Source organism: Siphateles boraxobius, unplaced genomic scaffold (genome assembly GCF_051911475.1).
Source record: "Siphateles boraxobius isolate OS27281-9 unplaced genomic scaffold, OSU_SipBor_1 8, whole genome shotgun sequence".
Classification (NCBI taxonomy): Eukaryota; Metazoa; Chordata; class Actinopteri; order Cypriniformes; family Leuciscidae; genus Siphateles; species Siphateles boraxobius.
In genome coordinates, this window is record NW_027509208.1 from 981,936 (window position 1) to 1,009,332 (window position 27,397).

Sequence of the window (27,397 nt, forward strand, 5' to 3'; positions counted from 1 at the left end):
TGGTCATGAATTAAAAAGTTTTTTGACTGTAAAAATATGTTTTAAAGCGTGGCTGACGAAAATGTGTTCTATAGCCAGATGCAGAGGTTTAGTCACTGTTGAGTATTGTTTCTGGCTAGCCGTCAATTCCCCAGTGACGCAGCATTAACTGGACAAAGATATTTATATTATATAAGCCTGACACTCTCTCTAAAGGAAATTCCTAAACATGGGTTTAACTTCCTCATCAGTGTGAAGGGACAAATAATAAAGCCAATATATTTCTTAATGTGATTTAATGTTTTTGGAAGGATGACAATTCGCAGACACACTGGTTATCCAGTGACAGCTTTGTTCACTATTTAAAAATCTGATCTGCAGGCTGAAGCTGTGAATTGCAGTCAAGCTGAGGAACAGCCGCCCTACATCCTATTGGCAAGGGCAGCAAAAGAACAGGGTCTATTAGCTCAACATTGTGCTAGGAAAACAGTAAATTCAGCCCCTGTTTTCAGTGTCAGCTGTTTCCTTTGAAATATGGACCATCTACAGCACCAATTTCACCAGAGTTCATAAATGCGCTACATGATGTAAGGATGAGTTAATAATGGGTTTACAAGGTTCAGATACAGAAATTTAACAAAAAAAACCCCAAAAACATACTTTTGCATTTACTGTCTGAATTTGTCATGCACTTTGCAAAATTAAAAAACAAATCAAAGAGATTCAGGGTGTGAGGGATGTTTTTATGAATAATGTTCTGGCAATTGTAAAAGATGTATTTTATTCACATTAGTGTTTTGACATGCTATTCAATGCCCCAGTAGAAGACGTCACATCCGTTAGTTCACATGATCACAGAAGAAAAAAGAAAGAAAAAATAACCTCAAAATGGAGACACATTTTGTAACATAAAGTCCTGCTGTTCTTATTGATTTTACCTTTGATAAAGCATAATTCACCATCAAATCTTTGGTAAAATAGACATATAAATCAACTGTATAGAATCAATATACATTCTTTACATAATCTATAAATCACAAATGTTACATAGCATTAATTTTGGTAATAAAAAGTCTGAATTACATTATTGTCTACTTTGACCTTTGTTGTGCAAACTACATCTGTAAGCTTTATGCTACTATGTAAACTGAATGAGTATGTTACTATATTTACTTGTAAAAGATGCACTGCTAAAAAAATAAAAATAAAAATTAAAAAAATTGCGAGGTAGTAGAAGATCTGGAACATCTCGTTACATCTTATTGGCTTTCCAGGAGAGGTAAGAGTTCCAGGCAACAGCCACGATCTGAACAACAGCTAATCTGAAAAACACAAGCATGAACAAATTACTCTAGTAGAAATCATATGCGTTACATATATATATATCCCATTCATACCTTAAAAGAATAATACAAAAAACACAACTTAATCCAGGTAAATCAGACTAGCTGACTCTAGTTGTTAATCCCAGGGGGAAATTAATGTGCCAGAAAGAAGTAACATCAAACAATGCACACATCAAAAATCCCAACAGTCAAAATGAAAATAAGAGCCTAATTAAAGTTTCCCAGCTTTAAGCTCCTTTTATAATGCTGTGCTGCACACTGTGTTTCTGAGGCACGTCGTGAACGCTCTTTTCCCAGTGACGCCCTTAAATCTCCAGCACTGTTGGATTAGTGCCCTGCTGCAATGGATGAATTATCATTATCAATGATCACTTGACTTTTGAGGCTAAAAAGGCTCGTATTTATTAAAAAAAGAGCTTTACCTGTGGTGGAGAGGGATGAAATAAAAATTGACTATCTGCACTGGAGGCCAAAGCTGGAAAAATGAAGACATGTTGCATTAAATAGATCTGAACTGAATGAATTAAAAAAATAAGATAAAAAAATAAAAAAAACAGTGTCAGGTACACCACTTACATAGTAATTGGAGATCAAGGCATCCATGTAGTCCTATTGGGATATGAAAAATACAGAGTAAATATATGATCTGACTGCCGTTTAATATTATTGCTCATTGTTCAGGTTAAAGATGTGAACAAACCTGAAGTACCCTAGACCTGAAGTATTAAACTTTGGTGGGGAAAAAATAAATGTTCAAAAGCTCATTGAGGAGAGGTGTGCTATTACATTTCTAAGCAATCAGACTTTTTTTTTTACTTACTGGATGATAAATAACATAAAAACCCAAATTCTACTAAAGGAAGGAGCAGGTTATCATAGAGCATCATAGAGCTCCATTGGCACTTTTCACTTGGGCCTGTAGGCAAACACTTAACCATGTAGAACACCATAGAAACTGCATTAGCAATTGCAGACCGTACGATTTCAGCAATCCTATAAGATCATTACAAATCACACTGTACGACATGGATCTAATAAACTTGGGTACGACATGTATGTAGACTGTGCGATGACGACACCTATTGAATCATAGGCTACGACACAAGTTAGTAAAGAACAATAAAACATCATCAGCATGCGCTACTGGTAAACAAATAGAGCAAGATGAATCACACTTTGGCAATTGTGGATTTTATGTGTGCTGAAAAAAAAAAAGAGGAGGAAGCGAAAGAGAAGAATATGGACGCGGTCATGGCTGGGAAAAAGAGGCAAACTTGGCATGCATTTTGCAGATGGAGTTTAAGGAAAGTAGTTTTAAGTTGTAGCACCATGCGGTGCTACGCTGATCAATACGCCATTTCATGTTGCATTTTTATTTGCTAGTCAGTAGGTTGTAGCAGCAAACACTGTAAGATGATCCTGCTACATTTATGGCATCTTTGGTCACAAGACTGTGACAACGGCTATCTTTGAACCTCTCTCACTGTACGAGGATTCTCAACCACAGAAATCACCACGATTGTTCATCTTTCGTCTGGGACAGTCCAAAATCGTACAATGTGTACCCGGCATAAAAGACACTTAGAGCAACAACCACAGCAATGCCACAGAAACCACTCACACACCCACTGTGGCCTTCCACACACAATTTAATTGGGAAAACTGGGGAAAAAAGCATAGTTTTAATTAATTATTTTCAGGCAACGGATCATAACTAGGCTTAGAATAGAATATAATGAAATATATGAAGCGTTTCTGACCCTGCTTGTTCCTAATATTCCCTGCAATGTTTTGAGCTAATTGACATTTCTTCAAGCATGAGCTGAAGGACTACGTGAGAAACTTAATACAAATTTTTGATTAATATCAATTTTCATGTAATTAAAAATAATCATGCTGTTGCAAAGACCTAATCATAACCATGGCAGCTGCTTTTACAGATCTGTCAAAGGACCCGACTAGAACAGCAGTGAATACACAATAACATTTAGATAATGTTTTGGCTCATCTGGAGCACGCAGAATAATATAATATGCTGTTAGTCCTCCACGTGAACAGAACGACCCGTTGAGGCTTGAGGAATGGTCTCTACGAGACGCCTGAAGTTGTCCTGTGGCATCTGGCACTAAGACACCCTGTCGACGGTGGACGGGTCATCATAGGCACTCTGGTCTGAGGCTACGCGACCATATATGCAGTGGTGTGTGTGTGTTCTTCATACCTCGTACAAGTTGACATTTGGGGTTTTTGTTTATTATTATTTACTCGTTTTAATTTCTGCTTTAAAATAGTAAGCAATCAGTTGTTTTTAGGTTCAGAATGTAATGTTTGTATTTTAAAGGTGCAGTGTGTGTGATTTTTAGCAGCATCTAGTGGTGAGGTTACGAATTGCAACCAACAAAAGTTACGGTGGCCGACAGGAAAATCATTGTCTGAGACAGCAGAGAGTAGCTAATTCAGCAATATGGTTTCTTTATGAAGATAAATGAAGAAATTATGTTTACTTTATTATTCAGTAAAACGATATGTTATTGTGAATATTATTGGTACTTGTTCATCATTGTGTCAGTGTTTTATTCGCTGACTTTAGCTAGATTTTTCATCCAATTAATCAATAAAAACAAAAAACTGATTTATTGATTATCAAAATAAACACACACACATATATATATATATATATATATATATATATATAGGCAGTAGAGTAGTTTATGATTCTCTGAGCATAATGTTCTAGAAGGGTTGTATGGGGTTAGACGGGTTTGCCCGAATATGGTGTTCCCTGATTATTTAACGATTTATATACAAATAATAATATTTTATATCTAATTCTAAAATGGACCGGAAGCCAATTTAGAGACGCTAGTACAGGTGTAATTGATTCGTGTGTCTTTACCTTCATTAAAAGCTTCGCCGCAGAATTTTGCACCGATTGTAATCGAGATGCGGGGGTGATGCCACATTACAGAGAGTTACAGAAGTCCAGTCGTGTTAAAATAAAGGAATGGATTACTCTTTCGAAATCTTTATTTGATAAAAATTGTTTCGTTTTTGCTAATAAACACAGATTATAAAAACAAGCCCGAACCACAGATTTAATTTGCTTGTCCATTTTTAGGTTATTATCAATTAAAAAACCTAAATCTCTAACAGTTGTTTTCGAGTGAGATGCCAGGACTTGAATCTAATATAATTTCTGAGGAGAATTTTGGGTGGCCGAAAACAATAACCTCTGTTTTTTTCCTCATTTAGCATTAAGCATTTTTAGCATTAAAAAGTTTTTGGGCATCCAGTTTTTTATGTCCTTTAAACACTCTAAAAGTGACTCGAATGAATAATATATACACCCACCTAAAGGATTATTAGGAACACCTGTTCAATTTCTCAATGCAATTATCTAATCAACCAATCACATGGCAGTTGCTTCAATGCATTTAGGGGTGTGGTCCTGGTCAAGACAATCTCCTGAACTCCAAACTGAATGTCAGAATGGGAAAGAAAGGTGATTTAAACAATTTTGAGCGTGGCATGGTTGTTGGTGCCAGACGGGCCGGTCTGAGTATTTCACAATCTGCTCAGTTACTGGGATTTTCACGCACAACCATTTCTAGGGTTTACAAAGAATGGTGTGAAAAGGGAAAAACATCCAGTATGCGGCAGTCCTGTGGGCGAAAATGCCGTGTTGATGCTAGAGGTCAGAGGAGAATGGGCCGACTGATTCAAGCTGATAGAAGAGCAACTTTGACTGAAATAACCACTCGTTACAACCGAGGTATGCAGCAAACCATTTGTGAAGCCACAACACGCACAACCTTGAGGCGGATGGGCTACAACAGCAGAAGACCCCACCGGGTACCACTCATCTCCACTAGAAATAGGGAAAAGAGGCTACAATTTGCAAGAGCTCACCAAAATTGGACAGTTGAAGACTGGAAAAATGTTTCCGATGAGTCTCGATTTCTGTTGAGACATTCAGATGGTAGAGTCAGAATTTGGCGTAAACAGAATGAGAACATGGATCCATCATGCCTTGTTACCACTGTGCAGGCTGGTGGTGGAGGTGTAATGGTGTGGGGGATGTTTTCTTGGCACACTTTAGGCCCCTTAGTGCCAATTGGGCATCGTTTAAATGCCATGGCCTACCTGAGCATTGTTTCTGACCATGTCGATCCCTTTATGGCCACCATGTGCCCATCCTCTGATGGCTACTTCCAGCAGGATAATGCACAAAGCTCGAATAATTTCAAATTGGTTTCTTGAACATGACAATGAGTTCACTGTACTAAAATGGCCCCCACAGTCACCAGATCTCAAACCCAATAGAGCATCTTTGGGATGTGGTGGAACGGGAGCTTCGTGCCCTGGATGTGCATCCCACAAATCTCCATCAACTGCAAGATGCTATCCTATCAATATGGGCCAACATTTCTAAAGAATGCTTTCAGCACCTTTTGAATCAATGCCACGTAGAATTAAGGCAGTTCTGAAGGCGAAAGGGGGTCAAACACAGTATTAGTATGGTGTTCCTAATAATCCTTTAGGTGAGTGTATATTACTAGTAATTAACTAATAAGATTAAAGTAACTGAAGTAGAAATTCATTGGTTATAATTCCTTTTCTTTCCTTTTTTTCCCCTTGTTACCTGTTCATTCATGCTTTCATCATGTCATGACGCTGGTTCTTAAAGCCAGCCTAAGGGTCTCCACTGAGGCAGAGAGTGGTCACTGTTCCCTTTAAGAGCTCCACGAATACATCCCACCGCATCAACCACAAGTCAACACCCTCCTATCCCTGGTGCCATATAAAAATCAAGTCATCTGGAACATGAGGGCCCTTTTCTCTGCTAGTGTTATCTTTTGAAAGGTCATTTTAGTGAGATTGAGTGTAAAAAGAAGCCCGTATTAGAAACTTTTGCCCTTTCTGTTTGTACTCTTCACCTTAACAGTTTCTAATTAAGAACGAACAAGGCACCAGCCACCTGGGGTGAAACTACCTCGGGCCCGAGACGTCATTATATTGTTCCCGCTGAATTTGACGTCACAGGAATTTAGCCCCTGAGGAACCGAGAGCGCTTTTCATTTTTTGGAGCGTTTTGAATACACAAAGACAGAGCACACAAGAGGCATGCTAATATTCTACATCTTTAGAAGTGAGCAACATCAAAGACCAGACGAATCCCGAATGCCCTGGAAACTGCCCACAAGCAAAAAGCTGTAAGCAACTGTTAACAATGATCAAACCAGAGGTTCAGAACAACCCCGAAGACTTGAATGTGCGGTGTTCTTGTCACTTCATTCTGACATTGATCTATTATAGCGCCAGGTTTTAAAGCGTCAAACGGCTCATGATGAAAACAATAATGAGCGGCTGAGTTGTTGGTTCAAATCTTGGATTTTCGGCGAGCTAATGTGCACTTAACCTTTCAATATAACATCAAAAGCTGTGCAAGTCTCTAGACTCACACTTGATGGTGATATTTGCACTTGGTGTCATTTGGTAAAGTTAGAGAAAGTAGTCAGAAGGGAGATGGCATTTTCCTTGACTTTACAGATTATGTAGTAGGGGTGTTGAAATTAATCGTTTCTACGGTGCATCACGATGCAGACGGTATCGGTTCAGTAATAGAACATAACCGCTTATACTGACGTACTGACGCTTTTCTGACGTCATTTATGGCGTATGTGCTTTCTTGCGGTAGCATACACTGGCAAAGGGAGGCGAGACGCGAGTGCGAGTAATTAAAAATGCTCCAACTACTTGGAGCACTACATCTGGGCACAATTCGGCTTTTATGAACAACCTGGTAAGCACGACCTGGAGAAGACACGCGCTGCATGCGCTCATGTCACGTACAAATAGAATATGCAGGAGGTAATACCACTCTTGATAAACCACGTTAGCCGTGTTCACCGCGAGCTGTTAAAGGACAAGTTCGGTATTTTACACTTAAAGCCCTGTTTTAAGATCGTTTCTGATGAAATAGAACGGTTAAGATTGAAATTTGGACACATGCTGCTGTCCCGAGAAATTTAGGTTTCTGTGTTAGCACCCCCCCCCCCACCTCCACAATGGTTTCATAGGGGCACTGGAACAATCATTCATATAAACGCAATAAACTTTAGTTTACAAAGACGTGAAACTCACCGAGTGGTCTGGGGTGTTCACAGATATGCTCACACAAAAATCGCTGCAAAAGATGCTTTCCAACAGGCTTTATCGTAGTTTTTGTCCAACTCCATTGACTTGTATTGGATGTTCTGTGAGGTACGGTATTACTCCGCCGCCGGAGACGGAAATGGGGTTGTTTGTATTCTTTCTGTAGTTATGCAGTCGCGGTATCGTAGGCTACGCTATCCAAACATTGGCAAAGGTGCATTATCGCCACCAACTGGGCTGGAGTGTCTATTAATCAAGCTCTCAACGGAAGAATGTCCGGTTGTGAGGCGTTTGGAAAAATAGGTTCACAGTTTTACAACGAATGGTAAAACAGCTGTTGGAAAGCATCTTTTGCAGCGATTTTGTGTGAGCATATCAGTGAACACCCCAGACCACTGCGTTTTATGAATGATTCTTTCAGTGCCCCTATGAAACCATTGTGGAGGTGGAGGGGTGTTAACACAGAAACCGAAAATTCTCGATTTCATCAGAAACGATCTTAAAACAGGGCTTTAAGTGTAAAATGACGAACTTGTCCTTTAACGCCTGCAGAGTCTGACTGCTGTAGAGTAGCGGATGAGCTCCAACGTCACCCGAATCCACAGCCAAAAATCATTGATCATAAATTTGTCTGATTTAAGTATCCGTTGTTATGCGGGATTATAAATGGATGATTGTCACCTTCAACAGCGGACTCGGCGACGGTTGATGTGCGCTCTCTAGGGTAACATTATACACTGATGAATGAGCGATGCTTTTAAATGAACATCTCTTTAAAACAAAATTGATTTGACAGAATTTCATTTTCTTAATGCCATAAACAGGCTTTACTCCCTTGAAACTTAAACTGGAATGTCACTGTTTCTGTCACTGCGACTTCCCGAACAGGCGAACACGCACACATCACTATTGAAGTAAAATTGAAAATTGAAGATGCAGTGCACCGCGATATCGAATTGAACTGAATCGAAGACATAATAATCATAATCGAACCGAACCGTGAGACCAGTGTAGGTTCACACCTCTATTATGTAGGCAACTCTAATTGTTTTAGCAATTGTGTGTCTTTGGCAAAGTTATGTTAATTTAGCTACTTTAGATTAGCTGTGCATTTTTAAGAAATATAATTATATAAATAACATATTTAATCAATTTAATTTCATTATTATATTAAATTACTTAAATTAAGTCTTCTTTTCATAAAAATGAAGTGTGTATTTTTTGTTGTAGCTTGAAAACATATTTTTTTGCAGTTTAATTTGGTGCCACTATTAGCACAGAAATTGCACAGTTTACCTTTAAAAAGGAACTTTTTAATTAACTATAAATGATTATTAATATTCATTATATTGGCGGTGCCTGGTTCATTCTTAATTACATAAATAAGACAAATATGTTTAGTCATAGTTTTAGATTTATAGTAAAATATGTTTGCTTAACTTCTGAGTTTTCTTAAGAACCCCTGATTTGAAAGAAAGAAAAGGAAAAAAGAAAATACAAAGAAAATCAAAAGAAGTAAAAAAAGAAAGGAAAAAAAAGAAAAAGGAAAAAAGTGAAAAGACACCAAAGAAAAATGAGAGTAAAAAGACGAGAAAAAAGAAAAAGAAAAAATTATAAAAATGAAAAGTAAAAAGAAAAGAAACACAAAGAAAAAGAAAGACAGAAAAAAAGAAAATGAGAAGAGATAATACAGGTCTTCAGATAAACGCCACCAACATCATCCATTGAAAAGTCCAGATCAGGTTAAGGTTTCTTTTTATTTATTTGACCTAAAGAGACACAGAGTTGACTAACAGAAACCCAGTTTCCCTGGAGATCCTCTCTGGGTTAAGTGCCATGGACACAATCAGAACACTAGTTCACAATTCACAGACCAATCCAACCTGAGATCAAACCCATGACCTTTCCAATACTCAAGCACAGCCTTAACCGCTCAGCAAACGCATAATGAGCGTCAGAGAGCCGCCATTGCAGTCGCAGCCAGCGTTTAGTTCTGCTTTAAAGGGCACTTCTGCGAGCAGCATCTTGTCACTCTTCTATCACCAAATTGCCATAATAAACAAAGGTAGACGCCGTCCACAACAAGCCATGGGTTTTAATCAGCGTTTAAAACAAAAACAGTCCTACTAATAACTAGCCGGTACAAAATGTGTTTTAATGGATATTCTTTATATCGAGTAGCATAACTAAAGTCAGTGATTGGCTTTCAGCTCACATTGGCTGTTTGGGTTAATGAGAGCATTTATCATTAGCTTTCTGTCTTTTCTGGCATTTAGGTGACTGACCTTTCAGTCTCATTTTAACTCCGCCACTTTCCCTACATAAATAATTGATGGCCACACTCAGAGACACTGCTGCGTCAACCATTGTTCCTACAAGCCGTGAGTCACTCCTCGCTGCTCTGTCCCTTCATCCGTGGAAATACTCTCTAATTGTAGCGTGCTAAAATAAGGATCGCAGGACAGAGAGTGGACTTTCAGGAATACCGATGGAGTAGGGAAATATTTACATTGGCAGTGAGGAACTCTGGGATAAGGAACTATATTACTTCTAAAAATATTTCAGGATCTTGCAGATTTGTGGATGTGACAAATCAGTCTAGGAGGTATTTAATCGTTATTATAATTTTAATATAAATTATAGTTATTCATTATTTTACAGCGCTGTTCAAACGGTTGGGGTCAGTTAGTTTTCCTTTCTTTTTTTGAATAAATTAATAATTGTATTTAGCAAGAATGCATTAAACTGATGAAAACTGACAGTAAAAACAGTAAAAACTTTTAATTGTTCCAAAAGCTTCATGTCATCATGTGACACTGAAGACTGGAGTAATGATGCTGAAAATTCAGCTTTGCCTTTACAGGAATAAATTACATTTTAAAAAGCTACTTTAAAATTAAATTGTAATAATATACCAATATATTACTGTTTTTTACTGTATTTTTGTTCAAATAAATCCAGCCTTGGTCAGCATAAGACACTTCTTTCAAAAACATTTAAAATCTTTTTTTTTATTAATTATTTTATATTAATGCTGAAAAAAAAATTAACTTATAATATTACTTACATTACATAAATTATTCCAATTCAAGGCTTAGTTATCATTTTCGGTTCCATTCCATTCGATCTTTATAACATTCCAGTGCATCCAAATTTTTTTGGTTTCAGTTTTTGCCCAAAGCGCTCATTTCTTTGCGCCAGTAAAATAGTACTAGTAATTTGTGTTGTCACAATGCTAATTTTTAATCCAGGCTTGTGATGAAAACTGACCCTCTTGAGTTTGGCCACATTCTCCTCCACAGTCAGTCCATTGAGCCCTCCAGATATTCCCAGGAAAGCACCCAAGAAACACGGAGCAAAGCACACCTGTGGATATACAAAGACCAGATTAGATCAGAGAGCACCTACTGTAACTGTTCATTTATAAATGTACATGGTCAATCAAGTTCAGTGTTCATAATAAATACCATTATACAGCTAATCCAGGCTAATTGTTAATTTATAGACTACTGGTGCACATTTTCACATCTGATGAAATATGCATGCGATGCGCATATTGAAAGCTATCAAGGAGACAATGACAGACTGATGCATCCATTTATTATTACCGCACTAGATCACTGGAATTCCTTCATGTGCGGTTTTCCAAAGGACATCCCAAGCAGATTTGTTACAGATATCATCATAAAAACACAAACTAAAATCAGCCCCTTTACTTCTCCTTTGACTTTAGGGTAGAAATTCCAATTTTTTTTATCCTTTATAATTTTAAATGGCAAGAGACATGTTTTTTATTCTTTTTATTTAGGCCTTTTACAGGGCATTTAAAGTGATGTAAGCTATGGACATGCTGGCATTACCAGCTCCTGACTGTTGGAATCTTTAGCTATTAAGCCATATTTGATTCATAATATTTTACAAAATGGACAATTGAAATATCAAATGACTTCAACATCTGTGGACCTCTTTTCCTTTGATGGTCTTACAACGTTAAACCTAAAGAAACAAAATTTAATATCCAGAGACGAAAACAACTTCTTGCTGGCCGTATGGGCTTTTATAAATTTAGAAAGTGGGTCTCTAAAAATAGCCCAAGAATCTCTTTTCTGAATAAATGTGGGAGAGCAGGCTGGCGTTGTAAGCGCTGTTGTTTGGGTGTAATCCGGTGATGAGGAGAGGGCCTGTCTTGCGTGCCTTTGTCCGCTTCATCCTGTACATTCATTCCACCAATCATGTAAACAATGACTTATGCAAACACTCATTTGTTTGACTGCCTATCAGGAGATGGATTACTTGACATGCATGAAGGGAGAGCTCAGATGCGATACCCAAAAGGGATAAAGTACGTAGCAGCTCGAACAATAAATCTCAAAATAAATAGCAGCTTCTAAGCACTTTAAATGTGTCTGCAGACTCCCCAAAAAAAGACACAACAGTCAGCTCCAAGCACAACTTTACATGGGTCTATTTATAACTAAGACAGGAAAGACATTTTGAAACATACTGAAAGTTGAGATCTGATTTTATTGTTGGTCTTTTGTATTGCTTTTATTAATATGGTGTGGAGAAGAGGAAGGAGAGCACGGGGTAATATTCATATTTGAATCCCGATCATCTGAATGAGCATCAACGATGTTCATCAATCTCTTATTTAAAAGTATTATATATTATTAATAATAATATAATTTAACACTTTCATATACAGGTCCTTCTCAAAAAATTAGCATATTGTGATAAAGTTCATTATTTTCCATAATGTAATGATAAAAATTAAACTTTCATATATTTTAGATTCATTGCACACCAACTGAAATATTTCAGGTCTTTTATTGTTTTAATACTGATGATTTTGGCATACAGCTCATGAAAACCCAAAATTCCTATCTCAAAAAATTAGCATATCATGAAAAGGGTCTCTAAACGAGCTATCAACCTAATCATCTGAATCAACTAATTAACTCTAAACACCTGCAAAAGATTCCTGAGGCTTTTAAAAACTCCCAGCCTGTTTCATTACTCAAAACCGCAATCATGGGTAAGACTGCCGACCTGACTGCTGTCCAGAAGGCCATCATTGACACCCTCAAGCAAGAGGGTAAGACACAGAAAGAAATTTCTGAACAAATAGGCTGTTCCCAGAGTGCTGTATCAAGGCACCTCAGTGGGAAGTCTGTGGGAAGGAAAAAGTGTGGCAAAAAACGCTGCACAACGTGAAGAGGTGACCGGACCCTGAGGAAGATTGTGGAGAAGGACCGATTCCAGACCTTGGGGGACCTGCGGAAGCAGTGGACTGAGTCTGGAGTAGAAACATCCAGAGCCACCGTGCACAGGCGTGTGCAGGAAATGGGCTACAGGTGCCGCATTCCCCAGGTCAAGCCACTTTTGAACCAGAAACAGCGGCAGAAGCGCCTGACCTGGGCTACAGAGAAGCAGCACTGGACTGTTGCTCAGTTTTGCATGTCATTCGGAAATCAAGGTGCCAGAGTCTGGAGGCAGACTGGAGAGAAGGAAATGCCAAAATGCCTGAAGTCCAGTGTCAAGTACCCACAGTCAGTGATGGTCTGGGGTGCCATGTCAGCTGCTGGTGTTGGTCCACTGTGTTTTATCAAGGGCAGGGTCAATGCAGCTAGCTATCAGGAGATTTTGGAGCACTTCATGCTTCCATCTGCTGAAAAGCTTTATGGAGATGAAGATTTCATTTATCAGCACGACCTGGCACCTGCTCACAGTGCCAAAACCACTGGTAAATGGTTTACTGACCATGGTATTACTGTGCTCAATTGGCCTGCCAACTCTCCTGACCTGAACCCCATAAAGAATATGTGGGATATTGAGAAGAGAAAGTTGAGAGACGCAAGACCCAACAATCTGGATGAGCTTAAGGCCGCTATCGAAGCATCCTGGGCCTCCATAACACCTCAGCAGTGCCACAGGCTGATTGCCTCCATGCCACGCCGCATTGAAGCAGTCATTTCTGCAAAAGGATTCCCGACCAAGTATTGAGTGCATAACTGAACATAATTATTTGAAGGTTGACTTTTTTTTTTTGTATTAAAAACACTTCTTTTATTGGTCGGATGAAATATGCTAATTTTTTGAGACAGGAATTTTGGGTTTTCATGAGCTGTATGCCAAAATCATCAGTATTAAAACAATAAAAGACCTGAAATATTTCAGTTGGTGTGCAATGAATCTAAAATATATGAAAGTTTAATTTTTATCATTATATTATGGAAAATAATGAACTTTATCACAATATGCAAATTTTTTGAGAAGGACCTGTATATATATATAAATAAAATAAACTATATATATCCAGTATTTGAAATTAACACCCAACCTGCCAAATGCAGGTAAAAATCAACTGTGGTGGGTAAGAGTTTAAATCACTAGCCAATTTGGTGTGTTATGTTTACTCACTTTGCTGGGGAAGTTTGTGTAAGACAAATCTGCGCAGATTTAGCGCAAATACTCAACTCGTCAGTCATCATGATATATTAAATACAGAGTATTGCGCAGAATCTGTGCATATTCGTCTTACTTGAACACACGTCACTACGCAACAAATAACGGCGTGCTTGTGAGGAAGGGAGGAGATTGCTGGATGACATGATTTTGTTTGAATAAGAAATTAATGTATGAAATCTAAATATATATATATAGTGTGTGACGTAGTTAATCTGGTTCATTTCTTCTTCTTTTTTTGGCTAGTAGAAGTTCTGAATGGCCGGTAACTTAAAAAAGTAGTAGCCAAATTGGCTAAAAGCCACCTGTCAAAAATGAGATAATACTGAGCGAATGCTCCCCACAACATAGTATACACTCATCAAATACTCTCACTTCAAACTCACTAAATCCCAGCTTGATACATGAACCTATACATCGGAGCCTGATAAAAATGTTAATATTTGACAAAAACTTTAGACGGACTTAGAGGCTTTTGCATTACATTTACATTTACATTCATTCATTTAGCTGACGCTTTTATCCAAAGCGACTTACAATTGCTATATTTCAGAGGACGCACGCCTCTGGAGCAACTAGGGGTTAAGTGTCTTGCTCAGGGACACATTGGTGTCTCACAGTGGATTCGAACCCGGGTCTCTCGCACCAAAGGTATGTGTTTTTATCCACTGCGCCATAACCACCCCGCATCTGAACTATTCATATATATATAGTATATACATACACACTCACCTAAAGGATTATTAGGAACACCATACTAATACTGTGTTTGACCCCCTTTCGCCTTCAGAACTGCCTTAATTCTACGTGGCATTGATTCAACAAGGTGCTGAAAGCATTCTTTAGAAATGTTGGCCCATATTGATAGGATAGCATCTTGCAGTTGATGGAGATTTGTGGGATGCACATCCAGGGCGCGAAGCTCCCGTTCACCACAACCCAAAGATGCTCTATTGGGTTTGAGATCTGGTGACTGTGGGGGCCATTTTAGTACAGTGAACTCATTGTCATGTTCAAGAAACCAATTTGAAATGATTCGAGCTTTGTGCATTATCCTGCTGGAAGTAGCCATCAGAGGATGGGCACATGGTGGCCATAAAGGGATGGACATGGTCAGAAACAATGCTCAGGTAGGCCGTGGCATTTAAACGATGCCCAATTGGCACTAAGGGGCCTAAAGTGTGCCAAGAAAACATACCTTGGTTGTAACGAGTGGTTATTTCAGTCAAAGTTGCTCTTCTATCAGCTTGAATCAGTGGGCCCATTCTCCTCTGACCTCTAGCATCAACAAGGCATCTTCGCCCGCAGGACTGCCGCATACTGGATGTTTTTCCCTTTTCACACCATTCTTTGTAAACCTTAGAAATGGTTGTGCGTGAAAATCCCAGTAACTGAGCAGATTGTGAAATACTCAGACCGGCCCATCTGGCACCAACAACCATGCCACGCTCAAAATTGCTTAAATCACCTTTCTTTCCCATTCTGACATTCAGTTTGGAGTTCAGGAGATTGTCTTGACCAGGACCACACCCCTAAATGCATTGAAGCAACTGCCATGTGATTGGTTGATTAGATAATTGCATTAATGAGAAATTGAACAGGTGTTTCTAATAATCCTTTAGGTGAGTGTGTGTATATATATATATATATATATATATACACATATATACACACACACACGTCACAAATGTGCATTAATACTGAAGATATTAATACCATGTAGATCTCACACACAAAAAAATTACTGCAATACATTGCTCACCTGGTCAGCCAGCATTTTCTTCAGAGCTGCACTTTTAGTACCACCAGTAACAAGTTTGTCCAGCACCTTGTACCATCCACCGACCAATGGACCCTTTAAAACACAGGAAACATAATTAAATATGTGAAGCACACTAAAAAAATCCAAACACTTCAGTAAACAATCATGAACACAAGCTCAGAACATTGAGGCCGTGCCAGTGGTTTCATTGTTTATGACGTGATTCTGAAAACAGTGGGCTGTAATTAGCTCCAATCCTCTGTGAATTAATGAGCTTTCTTTTTATTTCCCAGTGTGCTTTCAGTCTGGGCCTGATTAGCAAACTGATCAATAAATGTGTCAATCAGTGTCTACCAGTGGGGTTTCAGTCAACGATGACAACTGAATTCTTCGGTTAATCTCTCTTTTAATGCAATTATAATTTGTTGTTCAGCAGTATCGATGTAAAAACACCCACCAATGCTAAATTATGCATAATCGTTTGAGAAAACGTTTGAGAAAACGAGAAAAAATATAGAAGCTGTATGCCATCTTTCTGCATTTTTTCCTGTTTCCTGTCCTTTTAGCAAAATAAAGGATTGTCATATGTAAGAGTGGAGAAACTGGAAGAACTGGAAGATAGCGCAACTCTCTGAGAGAACATTTGAATTTCTCTCTTGTACCATCATGCTGAGATCACCTGAAATTCACCCAAAAAACAATATGGGATAATGTGAATAATTATCACACCGTATCACACATGTTTGATATCATTTGAAATGTCTCAGTGCGACTGGCACAAAGGTCTCATTATCAAAGAAGTAAACCGGAAGGTAATAAGGTATTTAAGAGTTTAGATGTAATTCGCACACATAGGAGGGTGTCTTCCAGGGAAAAGGTCTCCAGCTCTAAACTCAAATCAAATTCCCATTGTTAGCAAATGGTTCCATGTAAATAAACTTCTGCCTCCAGTAAGTCTGGGACGGTGATTAATGTAAATTCCCACTGTGAACTCATGTTTACATTTGAAAAGAGGTTTCTGCCTTGGTCTGTCTATATAATGAAGTGCAACGAGAGGCTTGGGTCGACTCAGTTAATACATATGAGAAAATGTATTTCATTTAATCAAATTACTTTGCCAGGCGGAAATACAGCAACGCGCAGAGACCTTCACCCGCTGATTGGATATGCCTCCTTTGGGCCTCCTTTACACATGACACATAAAATGATTAATACTGAGCTTCTGCTTAATTCGGTTGATTGGGCAATAAGAACACAGCCTATAACCATAAACCGCCAACCGAAAATAAGCACGTCAGAAATGCAATAAAATTACAGCTCAATGGACAGAACATCTTTCACAGATTTCCACAGGAGATACAGGACAAATTTTACCTTAAGTTCTGACCTACGGTTCGCACTTTTGTTCTAAACGCAGTTCTTACTGCACTAATAATAACGACTGAGATCTGATGTTTAAAACACTCAGACTTGTAAAAGCTTTAAATCATACAGGCCATTTGCAGATTAGTCCTCAAGTCATTTGAACAGAACAAGTGCATTAGTGCTTTGTGTGTGTGAGAGAGAGAGGGAGCAAGGATGCTCAATATGTCAATCACTGTGTTATGCACAGTTATGCAACTTCATCACCTGTTCCAACAAATGACACCCAACAGATGATCTGTAATGGCCAGAACACAACTGACATTTTGCAACATATCATTATTCTTTTTGTCTTTGTAAAATTGTATTGTTATCATCTAATGTAACATTAATTCTGAACTGGAAATAGTTGTTTTTAATTCCAGGTTAAAATAGCGAGTGCTTATGAGAATGGAAATTTTTTTTTTCAAGGATTATGTGGCTTTCAAATCTATTACAGTCATGCAATCATTTGAAATGTATTGTAAAAAGAGTAATAGTTTGGTATACACTACCGTAAACAATTTTTTAAAAGAAATGTATTCTTTTATTCAGCGAGGATGGATTAAATTTATCAAATTTGTGAGTAAAAACATTTACAATCTTTTAAAAGATTTCTATTTCAAATAAATGTATCATGGTCAGAAAATATTCTGGTCTGTCAGAATATTTTATTTTTCCTTTTATAGAATGATACCCATGGAAAGCTTTGTGATTTTTTTTAACTCTCTTGGTCTAATTTTTAAATAACATCAATCCAGAGTTCCAAAGCTGGAGGATCTCAAGAGAAACACATGCAAATGGAACAGAATCACAGGAGACTTACGACGAAGAAGAAGCCAATGCTCATCATCTTGGCGGTGCGTCTCATGCTGTGATTGGCCAGTCCACGTCGCTCAATCAGCTGCTGGGAGATAACATCACCTACACCCACCAGAGAGCCTGGCAGAGAGGAAGAAAGAGGGGGTGCCAGTCAGGCATCTGTTTGCCCTCGCTGCCCAGCGTGAAGACTTGCACTCAGGTAATCATGGAAAAAGAGAATTGACAGGAAAGACTCTCTCAAGATTTTTGCTGACCCATTCACTCCATACTGACTGAGAGAAGAGAGCGAGGCTAAAGGATAACAGAAAGAAGTTGTAAAGGATAAACAAATCCTGACTTTTTGACCTTTAGACTATCATTTACACTACCGTTCCAAAGTTTGGGGTCAGTACGTTCAAAAAATAAATAAATTGGTACTACTATTCAGAAAAAAACTTAATTCTTAATTCAACTGATCAAAAGTGTCAGTAAAGACATTTGTGTTACAAAGGATTTTTATCTGAAATAAACGCTGTTGTTTTGAACTTTTAAAGAATCAAAGAAACACAAGCATTTTAAGCAGCACTGTTTTATACATTGATAATAATAAATGTTTCTTAAGGAGCAAGTCAGCATATTAGAATGAATTCTGAAAGATCATGTGACACTGAAGACTGGAGTAATGATGCTGATGAAAATTCAGCTTTGCTATCACATATACAATATTTAAAGTATATTAAAATGTTAAATTGTTCACTTCACAATATTACTGCAGCCTTGGTGAGGATATGAGACTTCTAACAAAAACATTACAGACATGCAAACTTTGTTCAGTAGTGTACATAATATTACAATCTTTAGCTTATTAAGTATGGTATTTTTATTTTTACAAGTTCTACCATGGACTGCCTTTATTACATTTATCCTTCTTCAATAAAATCAAACACTTATTCATTAGTAAATGTATAAAAATAACAGTAGAGAACTCAAAATAACGGAGATCATAACTATAGTAAAATGAAGACGCAAAGACTTCAAGAAATCCATCCAGTCACTCCACAATGACCTTTAAATGTCACATTGTAAATTTCACGTTGCATCGAGACCCCCTTAGGAACACCATGGGAGGTTGTTTCCTAATAGCAGGGACAGATGTTATCCAGATGTTATCGAGGCCCACAGAGAAGGAAATGAACAGTTGAAATAAAGTCGTTATTTTTGTTTGTTTTTGCGCACTAAAAGTATTCTCGTCGCTTGATAAACTTAAGATTGAGCCACTGTAATCACTTGGACTATTTTAACGATGTCTTTAATAACTTTTCGGGGAACAAGTTTCAATCCCTTAGAAGGCTATGGAGGAGTGATCCAGCTCTCAGATTTAATCAAAAATATCTTAATTCATGTTCCGAAGATGAACGAAGGTCTTACGGGGTTGAACAACATGAGGGTGAGTAATTACTGACAGAGTTTTCATTTTTGGGTAAACTATCCCTTTAAGGAGGATTGGAAAGAATTTACGCATGACATATGTGCAAAGTTTAGTGAGTCAATGACCAGGAAAAAGGCAGCTGTAATCAAAAACAAGGAGGAAGCAACAAAATATTAATAACTGATTACAATGTAGTCTGTGTATGCTTTATATCCTAAAAACATTTAATTATATGCTGGATTTTCCCTTACTTTCCAAATAATTTAGTCATTAACCAAGTTTATTGTATTATTTTTCCCAATATAACATGCTCATATTTTGCTTGTTCAGTTTAGTGTCATTAAAAGCACAAATGCCCTCCAGACTTCCCTTTTGGCCACTACTGTATGTGCGCGTCCATCCATTCATGCTTGAGGAATCACTGAATGAACAAAAGCTGTTGAATATGAGTGATGGAAAGCTTTAGATAGACTGCAGCTCATCACATTCTCCCCATTTTCACACACACACACACACACTGTGTGCCAATCACATTGACAGAGTGGTTTCCTCCTAACTGCTGGAAATGTCACAGGTCTCCTTTCTCTTCACACACACTTCGATCGTCTGCAGTCAAAGCCGTGAGGGCAGCAAATAGAGCCATGCATTATGCATGTGTACATAAACAGAGACCTCACTGGATATTGACATGTATTGCAAACCCAAAACGAATACAAACCTCATCAAAAAGGAGATTTCTTACCTTTTTTCCCCACAGACACCTGTGTGGATTGTCAGACTGAGACCATTTAATTAAACGTCTTAGGTATTTCACCACAAAAAAGGTTTTAAACTAGTTATTTATCTCTTTTGCTGTAGTGTGTCAAAAGGAAATATCAGTTTACATTTCCAAACATTCATTTTTTGCTATTACTTGTAATAATCCAGTAACATTTTTGTATACACAAGGAGTCTGACGACAGCCGGTGCGCTCCACACGGAGATCTGATCTCACCATCAGTCCATCTGGGATTACGTGAAGAAACAGAAAAAACGGAGACAGACTAAATCCAGAAGAACTGCGGAAACGTCTCAAAGACGCCGGAAGAAACAGCACTCGTGTAAAAATGCTGTAAAATGAGGATGCTTCCAAAAATAATGTCATAAATAGATTTGTATCAATCAATTAACTTCTATAAACTAAATCAAATAAATGTATTGTGTGACCAACCTTTGCTTTTAAAACATCTTTTGTCCAGGTAGTACACTTGCAAATAAGTTTTTCAGGGAACTTTGGACGGTGCCAGAGTTCGTCTAGATTTAGTCCTTGTAAAAAAGACAGAAAAAACAGACTAAATCCAATGGCAACTTCAAGACACTTGAAGAAACCTACCTGAAAAACTATGCACAAGTTTACCTAAGACAAAAGCTGCATTGAAAGACACTCTCTTCAAATCTTCAACTATTCTGATGCAATTTTATTTTATTTTACCAAGAAGGTCCCATTGAGATACAATATCTCTTCTACCAGGGAGTCCTGGTCAAGATAGGCAGCACAAACAAAAATACAAAGTAATACATGACACAACATAACTACCAAACAAGAGTACCGATTTCTGAGAAGCAATATTAATCCTAATAAAACATTTACACCGTTCTATAAAAATAGACTTTAAAAGGGTTTTAAATGAAGCTAAAGATGGTAAATATTTCATATATGATATACCCTGTAGCTCATTCCATACATAAGGAGCGTAAATAGAAAAGGCTGATCTACCTAACTCTGTATGGAAAACTGGAATCTTTGCAATAGAAACTGAATCAGGTGGATTCACTTCTGATAAGTGAGGTCACTGTTCAAAACACACGGCGAGCTGGAGAGAAGCCGCTATTGTACACAGCATGCCATAGCAGGATGGCGGTGTGAGATGAAATGCCTCAGAGAGGAGGATTCTGGGAACTCTGGTCTCTCTCCAGCAGGTTGTTAACGGCACAGCGGGGTGATCCACCAACAGAAAGACTGTGTCATGCTCTCACTCAACCCCACACAAACACAGCAGGCCAAGTCTTTTCTAATCTGCGAGAGAAACAAGCTGGACTCTCCGATTTACAAGCACAGGCCTTGTGCTTCACTGCAAACCCTGACATAATGACTCAGTGTTATTATGACATGACTGATGGTACCAGCAGTGGGTTTGTGACACTGACACCGCTTCTAGATTATCTGTTTCAGGCAAAATAGCATAGACCTATAATTTGAAACATCATATAGGGTATACGCTGCTGTAACAAATAATTACTGTGATTAGGTCACTATTTAAAGCTTATAATAGCAACAAAAATAATAATATACAACAGCCATTGCTTTTTTTATGTAAGGCATTAGTATTAGACTGCTATTGGAAGCAGATAATATAGCCACTTATTTTCCGCAGTACATAACAGCAAAAACAGGGAAAATACAAAACCTAAACCTACAACATTCAAAGGTTTGGGTTCGGTAAGATTTTGTTTTTGAAAGAAGTATCTATGCTCACCAAGGCTGCTTTCATTTGATCAAAAATACAGTATAAAAAAGTCAAATATTTCCATTTAAAATAAATGTTTTTAGTATACATTTTAAAATGTTATTTATTCCTGTAATGGCAAAACTGAATTTTCAGCAGACAATGTTGAATACAGTTATGCTGTATAATATGTTTGTGGAAACCATGATACATTTTTATTTCCAGGATTCTTTGAAAAATAGAAAGTTTTTTAAAAAAAATACAAATCTTTTGTGACATTATAAATGCCTTTACTGTCACTTTTGATCAATTCATTGCATCCTTGCTGATAAAAAAAAAATTCTTTCAAAAACAAAATATAACCTAAACTTTTACATATTAGTATATATGAAATATCAGTTATATATCATATACTAACATTAGATATAAATGTATTGGTATTATAAGTATCACTGATTAGACTGTTATTGAAAGCATTTGGACTGTTTTAAAGAAATAAGACAGTCCTATAGTATCAGCCATCATCTCGATTATCAGCCATAACATAAATACATAGCATAAATCTTCCAGAATTTCTATGTTGATGCATGCCTAATGAAAACACATCTAAGTTTTAATGACAATGTTTCCACATCAATACCGCCTGATCTCCAAACACTCATTACGCTTCACCTTGACTGGCTAATTCTCAGGATCCTTAAAAAAAATATTCTGCAGCCAAATACAGAACTGCCAGGGAGGAAAAATGGAGCAACACATAAAAAAATAAATAAAAAGCAACTGCCTTTAAATTTAGCGGACAGCTGCTTCCTCACACTTGACCAAATATCACGGTTTACAAAGGAAATTCTGCCTTAACAACAGAGCCCAGCGAGGCAACGTAGCCCCTTTTAAGTGACCTAACCTTTTCGTAAAATGTCAAGGAAAGACTAATAATCCAGTATAGCAGACTGAAAAGAGCCAGAAACCTTTGCCATACTTTTACAGGGTCATCTTATCAAAACAGCACCAGCTTATTGATCATGGTAGGCAGAAGCAGGGCAGAGGCGGAGTGAGAGCTGACAGCATGTTGTGCAGTGATAATAAACACTTATGTTTTCCACTTCTTGGTTCAACTTGACGTTAACAGGTTGAGAAGCACCGAAGACTAAAACATCTGTTAAGAATAGCCTGTCCTGGTATTGGGACCTTTTCTCATTTGCTTTCATCTTTGCACCATGAAAAAAAAGGGGCTTAAAAGTTATATTCCAAGTTTCCGATTACAACAAAACAGCAATTTATGAGGAAAACAAACAATTGTCGTAGCAAAGACGACAAGCCCAAATAAACAGAAACATGGTTGTTTGTCATTACGCTGTGCCAAATAAAATGCAATTTACCACACACTCAGGTGCAATCTGCCCCGTACCTCGTGCCAACTGGAGTATGGCACTCATCTATGCTAAATGCATCTCGAATTATGCTGATGTCAGCTCAACACTTCCCACCGCCTGTCCTTGAGGGAGTCTCAGGGGAAGAACAGCCCTGATTGACGCATCTTGTGCTTAGTGAAATTATCTGTGATCAATTTGGCAGGGATCTACACGTTCTCCATGGGGACCAGCGGCAGGCTACGGCAACCCTGCCCATTTAGCTGATGAGACCAGTGTGACATGGCTTACCTGGGCTACAGTAAACATTTTCAAGCCCCATTCATTCAGATTTGCCCTCTTTGGATGACATTGATTTTTTCGGTTCTACATTTAGCACAGATTATGGGGTTAATGCATCGCTAATGACTTGAAAACGGAAATGTAGCGCCTTCATCCCCTCTATTCATTCGCTCATTAATCTCTTCCTCTTCACATCTGTACCTATTATAAATAAATCCATTTGTCACTTCAACCAAGTGCATCGGTTAAAGCCGAAGTGTGAAATCTCTGTGCCACTAGTGGCAAATAAACGGAATTGCAATAACAATGGGTATATTCCCATCAGCCGGTAGTGCCCTGAGGACTTCACAGGGTGTTCAGCTATCTTAAGTGAGAATCAGTCCAAGTGAACATCAGTTCATCACTTCACAGAAAGAGGAGAGTTTGACTAAAATAAATGCAGTGGAATTAATGTGTTTCATTAGTCCCAGTTATTCGAGGATGTAACGTGTGCAGGATGCCAACATTTCTAATGCAACTATCATGGTTATGGGTTCCATAATACACCAAATCAGATTTATTTTCTGACTATATTAATGAAAAAATGACAATTAAAATAATGTCTCTTTTCAAACCCCCCGTCTGCCATTGGTCAGACAAACAGCCTCGCCCGAAACTCATGTCACTGGTTGGGCTGATAGGGATGCTCAAACAACTTACAAATAGTCGACTCTGTATATTAAACTGACTTATGAAAAACTAGGCTTATTCTAACCTAAAAACTTAACCTTGAAGTTACAACTCACTCAAGTTGTTCACCTTGCCCTGAGAATGCCAAGTTTTATTGCATTCGATTTATCTGAAGGTAAGATCACGTCTCTTGGTCTGTGAATAAGCGCTGGTCCACACGACTGAGAAAACATCCAGTTATTATTTAATTTTGAAATAGCCCTGCTTCCCTCACATTTAAAGCATCTTGCGGTCTAATATTAAACCTATACCCATAAGGCTAAAGTTTCTATAAATACTCGAGCACTCCCTGATGTGGAAAACAAAGGCGATGAATCATAGCTCATGTCTGTAATCTTGATTACATAAAACTCAATCGCTCTGCGACACGAGGCCACTGGTGATTTTAAGCATGTTGGCCAAGTTGTCAGTGGCAGTCTAGCCAAGCACTAATTAATCCTAATGCTACAGTTTGAATGACTCATAATACACCCAAACGCTTGTTGAAGCAGCCTCATTGATTAGCAATAAGATGTACTCTCATTCACTCATTTTGTTAAACAAGGTGAAAATATTCCTGTGAAACTAAAAAGTTAATGCACAGTAATCACACATGAAATTAAAGCTGAAGTGTGTAATTTCAGTCCTACTGCGACACCAAACGAAAATGCAAAATTAGTGATTGTTTTCAAATAAACTTTACACTCTTAAAAACAGTCCTACCTGAGAAAACAGAATGTAAAATCATTCAGAAGACTTTTAGAACAAGACATTTCCCCCGATTGCTTGGTTTCAACAAAATAAATAGCCTTTTTGAAGTTCTGAAAGTGATAATATGTTTCCACAGTACATTGAACTCTGATCTCAAAAGGCAAAGGAAATTCTGATTCCTCATCAGCTGAATGTTTTAATCTAGACATCAACATCTGTGTTCAACCAAAAAGAAAGTCTAGCAGAACAACTCGGACTCGGTTAGAATTCCTTAAATATGTTGTTTTGTGCTGTCATCTACTGGTATCATGGTGTAATTGCAGCATAAATAAAATTCTTCACCCATGTTTTCACAGACAAGGCTTAAGCCAAGTCCCAGACTAAGATGCATGTTTGAGCTGTTTCCACTGAAAGCAACTTGCACTGACATACCTTTAAAATATGTCATTGCCATGGTTTTGTCTCAAGGCCCGGTTTCACAGACAGGGCTTAGATAAAGCCAGGATTAGCTACATTTAAGTAGCTTTTATAAACCTGCCTTAGAAAACAAACATTACTGCTGTGTGCATCTGGAGACAAAACAATGGCAATAACATATTTTAAGATATGTCAGTGCAAGTTGCTTTCCATTAAAACAGCTCAAACATGCAGTTTAGTCTGGGACTAGACTTAAGCCTGGTCTGTGAAACCGGGGGCAAATGTCTTGGGTGCAAAAGGTGATGGATAATGTAAACATTCCTGTTTCAAATTTTTTTAATAGCTTTTCAATTGAAAACAACAGTTAAAATAGATTCCCCCACCCCCCGCTTAATCAATACTCCCACCCTGTAAAACCCACATTGACAAAGTTCAAGCAAACAGCTAAGCAGACTGTTGCTGAGAAGGGCTTTCCGTTGTTTATATGGCGGATCTATTATTAATGCTCAAAAACAATCCTGCTGTTTAGAAGTGATAGTGCTAACAGGAAAGGTAAACATTTAATCAATAGAATCTGAGATGGAGTTGACCTAAAGGGAATTAGGAACATCAACCATAGGGCTACAAAAAAAGAAAGAAAAGGTGGTGAAAAAGGGAAGAATACAGCTCTTACCCGCAGTTATAATCTGCACTGTCCATGGACGTTTGGCTATCAGCAGCTGATAAGATCTCCAAAGACCCGCCATGGGACAAAGTCTAAGAAAAATGCAAGACCACTGAAATTACTATAATAAAAACTGCTGCAGAAATAGAAAAACTGCTGACAATTTAAAGCTATATTAGTATGTGGCTGGCCAGAATAATATCAACGTCATGGTATTCAGTTATTTATTATTGTAACAAACATCTCTTTGTAAATTTATGTGACACGAAATGCAACATGTAATTTTCTGAAGATTTATTATGCAACACGTGCTTAATTGCTATGACAAATATTTTGACATTCCTATTGCCTAAAGCATCTGCAGCGATTGTAGTTAAAATTGAAAATTTAGAACAGTGCGAAGTGAAAAACAAAACTGTAATTAAGAATTCTAAAGCATAAAATAATAACTTTAAAGGTAAAGCATAATCATAAAACAACTCTGGCCCTTGAGATCAACTTTCCTGCAGAGTTTATCTCCAACCACTAAGATCATTCATTTGGAAACTGGACTAATGTCGCGTTGTACATTTTTGATTCAATAAAAAGAATCGTTTCATAATAGTCATTTATTCGGACTGAATAGTAGCAATCTATGTCAAAAAATGTTGGTGCGGTACAACGCATGTTCGAGAACTTTTAACGGAACCGGTTCCGAACCTTTATAGTTTCTGATTCAACAGTCCCGTCGCATCCGTACAGTAAAGATGCGCGCTCTGGCTGATCAAAGGCGCGTGCCCCAAATCATGAGGAATTTCCAAACTTCAAAACCAAACGATAATTTATGTTTTACTCAGTCGAATAAGGGTAAATCTTTTTCTTACTTTAGTGACATATAAAATTAAGAATGTGACATCCGTTGTACACGTGCACACACGATCACGTAACCAATCTTTCGTACATGTATTTAATTTATTTTAAGACTCCTGCACAGGAAGTTTTGACCGGTACTGTGGATTATGTTAGAAGTTTAGTCCTACCTTGTCACGTAAACAGAAGTAAGTTAAAATGAGTGTCCGAGATGTTGGCGTTGCTGAAATTAAAGCGGTATGACTAGTATGACTGCTGCTTTAAAAGACTAACTTAAGTCAAAAGATGCCGGAAAGTGACTTCAGATCAGAAGATGTGGCTACAGTTTAAACACACAGGCTGAATTAATTCAGTCTTGTATCAGGACAACTCGATAAGTGGTTGACAATTCATTTTACACCATAGTCAACAATTTAGCGTGATGCTTGAGCGTGCAGTCAGTGTGAAGCAAGCTAAAGGTTCAAGCTAAGGTAAGAAGATGTTTCAAAATAAAAGTCTAATGACCATTGAAATAGAAATGGTTTTGTGTGCCGTTTTAAAACACTTAGTTTAAAAGTCTTAAATTAGAACA

General features: G+C 37.8%; 2 protein-coding genes across 3 annotated transcripts in view; both read right to left on the bottom strand.

Annotated features, from left to right (window-relative positions):
- The window catches only part of LOC143729596 (uncharacterized), a 700,608-nt gene that overhangs the window by 422,872 nt on the left and 250,339 nt on the right, over window positions 1–27,397 (bottom strand). The gene's annotated exons all lie outside the window — the stretch shown is intronic.
- mpv17 (mitochondrial inner membrane protein MPV17) lies at window positions 744–27,298 on the bottom strand. 2 transcript variants are annotated; one of them, XM_077220927.1, is made up of 8 exons: window positions 26,997–27,298; window positions 25,987–26,069; window positions 17,936–18,051; window positions 15,709–15,801; window positions 10,752–10,847; window positions 1,902–1,934; window positions 1,748–1,800; window positions 744–1,301 (listed from the first exon to the last, which is right to left on the bottom strand). In XM_077220927.1, exons 2-8 carry the CDS (start codon window positions 26,057–26,059, stop codon window positions 1,232–1,234), a joined length of 534 nt encoding a protein of 177 aa, XP_077077042.1. In that variant the 5' UTR covers window positions 26,060–26,069; window positions 26,997–27,298; the 3' UTR covers window positions 744–1,231. The 2 variants fall into 2 exon arrangements, with proteins under 2 accessions (XP_077077042.1, XP_077077041.1); XM_077220926.1 differs by lacking the exon at window positions 744–1,301 and adding an exon at window positions 1,422–1,663 and having other exon boundaries at window positions 26,997–27,139.